At 41.4% G+C, this 7,766-nt stretch overlaps 1 protein-coding gene across 1 annotated transcript; it reads left to right on the top strand.

Annotated features, from left to right (window-relative positions):
* Positions 1-819: 819 nt before the first annotated feature.
* Positions 820-2,766, top strand: LOC128639035 (zinc finger MYM-type protein 1-like). The gene has a single exon (XM_053691177.1). The coding sequence runs from the start codon at positions 820-822 to the stop codon at positions 2,764-2,766; it is 1,947 nt and encodes a 648-aa protein (XP_053547152.1).
* Positions 2,767-7,766: the final 5,000 nt, after the last annotated feature.

The raw sequence follows: 7,766 nt of genomic DNA, 5'->3' as shown, positions 1-7,766 counted from the left end.
CTCTGGAATGCAATAAAACTGATGTTCCTTTTATATGTTGCCATTGGGCTATTATCATAATTATGGGTCTATAGTACTGGTTTCAAACGTGTCCTCATGCCACCCTAACAAGCCAGATTTTCAGGATATGTGAACTAGAGCACAGGTGAAATAATAAGCTGATTACAATTATTTTACATGCTCTCACCCAAGGTAATCCTAAAAATCTGGCCTGTAAGGGAGGCCTGAGCACTGAGGATATGTTTCATTAACCAGTGGTCTATATAGGTGTAAACATGATATCACTATTGCATTTGTTTAGACGTTTTGGTGAATTCCTAGGAAAACATATATACCATGTCCCTACATCCAAACCCTGACAGAGATATGAAAGTATGAAACCCATTTTTTTTTCTTTTAAGGTTCAGATAAAGTATATAAATTTAAAAAACTTTGCCATGTGCTTCTATTATGTCATTTGCTTTGTTGTCTTCATATTTTCTATTGAATTGCTACTCGCTAGTATACCTAGATAGGCTTAATAGCAGCAATGCACTATTGGGAGCTAGCTGATGATTGGTGGCTGCACATATCACTCCAGCTCCCAGTAGTGCTTTGTTGCTCTTTCAACAAAGGAAGGATAGATACCAAAAAATAATAGGTCATGAGTGATTTGGACTTCTCAAGACTATCCTGAAGCCTTGAGAGCCCACCTTGATTCACCTTGGGCTTGGTGCACAAAGCAGTTGACATTTAAAAAGATTGTAGAACATCAATGAAAAAGCCATTTTGTTTGCTTTAATAGGATATATTTCATTATTATTGCAGGAATATTCTATCATGCCACATGGAGTGCATAAATCAAAGAGGCCAAGTGGATGCCAGCAAAGAAAAGCAAAAGAGGCAAGAACTAAATCAATCAAAACACTTGCTGGATCCATGCTTCAGTATGTTAAAAGACCAGATGATGGCCAGGGTTCATCTAAAGACACTGCTTGTGAGTCTCCGATTGATATAGCTGATTCTTCGGATGCCATTGCTAGCATGCATTCTGCAGAAGAGCAAGAAGTGGAAATGGCAGAATCTGAAGTAGAAGAGCAAGGAGCAGAAATGGCAGAATCTGAAGCAGAAGAGCAAGGAGCAGAAATGGCAGAATCTGAAGCAGAAGAGAGTGCTGAAAGTGACTCTAGCCATAGCCATGATACTGTAAAAGAGATGATTGCCATTAAGGAGAAAGATTTGCAAATTTTAAGTGATGTTTCTTTCTGGGAGATACCAGTTCCAGACCATTTTCGGGTTGAAATCATCAAAAAGGGAAGTGCTTCTTTTCAGAATAAAGATGGTCCTTTCAGTGTTGTGAAAAGGCCAGATGCAAAAGCTGAAATAAAGGGAGCTGTGCGCCAACTTTCAAAAGAGTGGTTTTACAAGATGATACCTAATGGCGAGAAAATTCTGCGATCTTGGATGGTTTACTCACCTGTCAGTGAGAATTTATACTGTTTTTGCTGCCGACTGTTTGCCATTAGTGCTACAGATACCATATCCAAATTTGTGACTGGGTTTCAGAAGTGGTGGAAACTGAACCCGAAAGTACATAACCACGAGACATCTGAAGATCACCTACGTTGCCTTGAAAATTGGAAAACTTTGGCAGCAGGACTGAAAATGCACAAAACCATTGATGCCGAAAATATTGCCTTGATGGAAATTGAGAAGAAAAAGTGGAGGGACATCTTGCACAGATTGCTTGACATCACATTGTTTCTTGCCAAACAGAATCTGGCATTCCGTGGCCACAAGGAAGATGAATCTTCATTCAATAAAGGGAACTTTCTTGAGATGGTTGAGATGCTTTCAAAATATGATTCAGTACTGAAAGAGCACCTAATTAGATTAAAGCGGAGCACATGTAAACTTAAAGTATCGGTTTCATATCTTGCACCAAAAACTCAGAATGAGTTTATAAGGGTCCTGGCAAATCATGTGAAGGAGAAGCTTGTCATGGAGATAAAGTCTGCAAAGTACTTTGGGATCATGTTTGACAGCACACCTGACATATCCCATACTGACCAGATGTCAAAAGTGATCAGATATGTAAAAATCAGCAATAGGAAAGTTGAAGTAAAAGAAGTATTTCTAGGATTTTTCCCTTTAAAGGGGAAAAAAGCTGCTGACCTCAGTTCTGAAATTCTCAAAAAAATGGAAAGTGATGGATTGGACATAATGATGTGCCGCGCTCAGGGCTATGATAATGCTGCCACTATGGCTGGAAAACATGGAGGTGTGCAGTCAATTCTTAAGGAAAAGAACAAAAAAGCTATTTTTAATGGATGTGTGGACCATTCACTTAACTTGTGCGGGCAGCACTCTTTTGCTGAAAATGCATCATGTGTGACATTTTTTGGAACTCTTCAGACAATGTTTTCTTTCTTTTCTGCTTCCACCCATCGATGGGATGTATTAATTGACCATACTGGAATGTCAGTGAAAAGGCTATCAACAACACGCTGGAGTGCTCATCATGCTGCAGTTAAGCCAGTAAAAGAAAAATTTGATAAGTTTGTAGAGGCGATTGGAGATCTTTGTGATCCAGATGAAAATTTGGAGACAAGAGGAGCAGCACAAGTTCTTTTGAATGCTCTCTCTGATTTCACTTTTCTGTGCTACCTGTACTTCTGGTCTGATGTACTTCAGGAAGTTAATGATGCACAGCAGTACCTGCAGACTAAGGGCTTAAGTCTCGACAAAGTGGTGACAAAGCTAGAGACGCTAAGACTTTTTCTGTAGGAGGAACGTATTCGCCTAGTGGAACATGCAATTGAACAGGCTCTTTTAAAATCTGAGGAATATGGAATTGCAGTAGAGAGAAGAGCCAGGTTCAAGAAGAGGATGCCAGGGGAGCAGGCAAGAGATGCTGGACTCAGTCTGCAAGAAGAAAATAAGAGGGGGACGCTTGAGTGCATTGATCGCTTTCATTCTGAAATCCAAAACAGATCAAGAGCCATCATGGAAGTAGCAGGCATGTTTGAGGCAGTTCAAGCTAAGAGTCTCATATCTGCCACTGAAGAAGAATTAAAGGTGTCCATTCCAAAACTGTCCAATTTCTATGATGAGGTATCTGAGAGTGAGCTTTTGCTTGAAATACCAAGGCTGAGAAGGCACCTGAAAGCAGCACAGATTGATCTGGAAGAAGTCAAAGACTGGGCAACATTAGAAGTTTTGACATTTATAGCTAAATGGGACTTCATAGAATCTCTTCCAACCCTGTCACTGAGCCTAAAATTATTTCTGACAATCTGTGTGTCTGTGGCTTCATGTGAGAGGAGCTTTTCAAAGCTTAAACTTATTAAGAATTATCTGCGATCTACAATGGGACAGTCAAGGCTTTCTGATCTTTCGATATTATCCATTGAAAGTGATTTAGCGAAAGACATTGATTTCCATGAAGTGATTAACAATTTCGCAGCTTTGAAGGCCAGGAAAGAAAAGTTCTGATTTAGTTGAGCTGTTCACTAAATACTTGTGTATTTGTTCCTGTTTTATTTATGTTATTTAATTTATTTCAGAAAAGTTTATTGTTACAAATGGGAGTGTATTTGTTCCTGTTTTATTTTTGTGTTATTTAATTTATTTCAGTAAAGTTTAATGTTACAGTTACACATGGCATGGGAGTGTATTTGTTCCTGTTTTATTTTGTGTTATTTAATTTATTTCAGTAAAGTTTAATGTTACAGTTACACATGGCATGGGAGTGTATTTGTTCCTGTTTTATTTTGTGTTATTTAATTTATTTCAGTAAAGTTTACATTTTGAAAAAACATTTATCTTTCTAATTATTTTTTTTTCATGTATTATTTGAAGGTGTATGTCACTACTATTGCTATTACATTCAGTGTTATATGGGAGTTACGATTTAGGAGTAACATTAGAAAAAAAAAAAATTAAGTGTGGGGTGGGGGGGGGGTGACACCATGAGATACCGCCCCGGGTGACACCAACCCTAGTGATGCCACTGGCTGCAGGTCTCTTATGCACTTCAGTAATGTTTGCCGCTGCTCACGATCCACTTTATTGTGATTTGATGGTCTCTTTGTGATCACCTCTCCATCCGCTTGCTTTACACTACATTTGCCCCCCACATGTTTATCTTTTAGTGCCCGACTGGGGAATAAGGGCCCAGGAGCTTCTCTAACACGCGGCCATTACTCAGTGCGGCCAAGCTCCGCCCCTATGGGTACGTTTTGGTACTGTGCAGTAAAAAAGTTGCTCTTTTAAATTTAAAGGAACAGTAATGTTTTTGCATTCAAACTTTTTAGGTAAAATTAAAGTTTTTATTGCATAATTATACTTTTGTGACTCAGTATGTTCCAAAGAGGACTTTAAACTACAGGGAAAAGATTTTTTCTGAGCAAAACTTTTCACAGGCGGATACTGTCCAAGAGTTTAATGATGAGGTTCAAGGTATGTCGCAGCTTTCTCCCCAAGCATCCCAAAATGTACCGCCCGCACAAGCAGTGCCCTGCACTTCTGCTATAGCTCATGCTGGAGTTACTTTAAAAGACATTGCTTCTCTCATGTCTTCTACAATTTCTGATGCATTGTTTGCTTTCCTAATGTTGCAGGGCAAATGTAAAAGGAAATCCAGACATTCAGTAAGTTCTGATGCATTGTTGTAGTTTTGGAGGTATCCTCCCAAGGCCATGAAGAGGAGGGTACTGCTGTTTCATCGGAGGGTGAAATCTCAGATTCCGAAGGTTCATTGCCTCTGAGGGACTCAGAGGTTGTAACTTTTAGGTTTTAGCTAGAACACTGTTACTCAGGGAGGTTTTGGTTACTTTAGACAACTGTGACTCCACGGTTGTGGTTGCCCCTGCGAAGTCTAGTAAAATAGACAGATATTTCGAAGTTCCTTCTTTCTCAGATGTATTTCCAGTTCCAAAGCGAGCTTCAGAGATCAGTACTAAGAGTGGGAGAGACCAGGCATTCCCTTTTCTCCCTCCTCTATTTTTAAGAAGAGGTGGAAGGAGCTATTTCCACTTTAGCCAAGAGAACCACTATTCCCATAGAGGATAGTTGTGCTTTCCAAGATCCTATGGACAAGAAGTTAGAGGGTTTACCAAGGTCTGCTATTACAACCTGCTGCGTGCATTGCTACAGTCACTAGTGCAGCAGCATATTGGTTTGATGCTTTGTCCGAATCTCTCAGGATCAAGACTTCTTTGGAGAAGATCCAAGAGAGGATAAAAGCTCTGAAGCTAGCTAATGCTTTTATTACGGACGCTTCCCTTCAGATTATTAAACTGGCAGCTAAGAGTTCAGGTTTCTCAGTCCTAGCCCGCAGAGCCATATGTTTAAAGTCTAGGTCTGCGGACGTGTCATCTAAGTCTAAGCTTCTAGCGATTCCTTACAAGGGGAAGACCTTGTTTGGACCTGGCCTGACAGAAATTATCTCTGATATTACGGGAGGTAAGGGTCATCTCCTTCCTCAGGATAATAGAAACATACAAAAGGGATGACAGATTAATTTTTGTTCCTTTTGAAATTTCAAGGGAAATTCTTCCTTATCCTCCTCTAAGCGGGAGCAATCTAAGCCTACATGGAGACCCAACCAGTCTTGGAACAAAGGTAAACAATCCAAGAAGCCTGCTATTGAATCCAAAACTGCATGAAGGGCATGCCCCCAATCCAGGACCGGATCTGGTAGGGAGCAGACTTTCCTTCTTTGTTCAGGTTTGGGTTCGGGGCATTCAGGATCCCTGGGCAATAGATATAGTGTCTCAGGGATACAAATTGGAGTTCAGAAGTTTTCCTCCCAGAGGCAAGTTTCTTCTTTCAAGATTATCTGCAGACCAGACAAAAAGAGAGGCGTTCTTACATTGTGAAAGAGACCTCGTTGCCCTGGGAGTGATTGTTCCCATTTCTGTTCGTGGTTCCCAAAAAGGAGGGACCCTTCAGACCAATTTTAGACCTAAAGAGTCTAAACAAATTTCTCAGAGTGCCGTCCTTCAAGATGGAAACTATTCGTTCCATTCTACCCTTAATCCCGGAGGGTCAGTTCATGACAACTGTGGATTTAAAGGATGCATACCTACATGCTCCTATTCACAGGGACCATCACAAGTTCCTAAGATTTGCCTTTCAGGACAAACACTTCCAGTTCGTGGCTCTCCCTTTTGGACCTGGCCACTGCTCCCAGAATCTTCACAAAGATTCTGGGGTCTCTGTTGGCAGTACTTCGGTCAAGGGGCATAGGGGTGGCGCCTTATCTGGACGACATTCTAGTCTATGCGCCATCATTTCAACTAGCAAGATCCTACACTGACATAGTGTTATCGTTCCTGAGAACCCTGATGGAAGGTAAATTTGGGAAAGAGTTCCCTAGTCCCATGTACAAGAGTAATTTTCTTGGGAACCGTTATAGACTCATTGACCATGAAGATTTTTCTGACAGAAGTCAGGAAATCAAAGATTATAGATACTTGCCGAGTCCTTCAGTCTACTCCTCGACCGTCAGTGGCTTAGTGCATGGAGTTAATACGGCTGATGGTGGCAGCAATGGATATCATCCTGTTTGCTCATCTACATCTCCGACCTCTGCAATTAAGCATGCTCATGCAATGGAACGGAGATTATGCATACTTGTCTCCTCGATTAACTCTGGAACAGGAGACAAGGGAGTCTCTTCAATGGTGGTTGTCTCTGGATCATCTCTCCCAGGGAACCTGCTTTTGCAGACCATCTTGGGTGATTGTGACAACAGACACCAGCCTTCTGGGGTGGGGAGCAGTCTGGGGCTCCCTAAAGGTGCAGGGAGTTTGGACTCACTCAGAGTCTGTTCTCCCTATAAACATTCTGGAACTGAGAATGATCTACAGTGCTCTTTTAGCCTGGCCACAGTTAGCCATGGTCAAGTTTATCAGGTTCCAGTCAGACAACATAACTTCAGTGGCTTACATCAATCATCAGGGAGGAATGAGGAGTTGCTTAGTACACATGTGCATGGCTAAAAAATTTGGTTCGTTTTCGGTTCGGATCGATTCAGACTTTTCCAATTTTGGATCGGATCGAATCGAATTTGGCAAAATTTGAATGAATTTGTTTCGGATGTATTCGGATTCGAATAAATTCGTTTCGGATTTATTCGGATTCGAATAAATTCGGCTGAATTTGGTTCTATTCGGTTCGATTCGGTTCCGAAATTCGGTATGTTTTAGTACACTAACACCCATTTAGTACACTAACACCCATAAACTACCTATGAACCACTAAACCGAGGCCCCCCCACATCGCAAACCCTATAATAAAATTATTTAACCCCTAATCTGCCGACCGGACACTGCCGCTACCTACATTATAGCTATTAACCCTTAATCTGCCGACCGGACATCGCAGCCACCTACATTATAGCTATTAACCCCTAATCTGCTGTCCCTAACATCACCGACCCCTACATTATAGTTATTAACCCCTAATCTGCCCCCCCCCAACGTCGTCGCAACCTAACTACAAGTATTAACCGCTAATCTGCCGACCGGACATCGCTGCCACCTACATTATAGCTATTAACCCCTAATCTGCTGTCCCTAACATCACCGACCCCTACATTATAGTTATTAACCCCTAATCTGCCCCCCCAACGTCGCCTCAATCTAACTTCAAATATTAACCCCTAATCTGCCGACCGGACATTGCCGCCACCTACATTATAGCTATTAACCCCTAATCTGCTGTCCCTAACATCGCTGACCCCTACATTATAGTTATTAACCCCTAATCTGCCCCCCCCA

Source organism: Bombina bombina, chromosome 8, assembly GCF_027579735.1.
Source record: "Bombina bombina isolate aBomBom1 chromosome 8, aBomBom1.pri, whole genome shotgun sequence".
Classification (NCBI taxonomy): domain Eukaryota; kingdom Metazoa; phylum Chordata; class Amphibia; order Anura; family Bombinatoridae; genus Bombina; species Bombina bombina.
This window is presented reverse-complemented; position numbering and strand designations above follow the sequence as displayed.

Excerpts from the sequence above, each read along its gene's own strand:
- LOC128639035 (XM_053691177.1), top strand. The coding sequence starts at position 820 with ATGCCACATGGAGTGCATAAATCAAAGAGGCCAAGTGGATGCCAGCAA.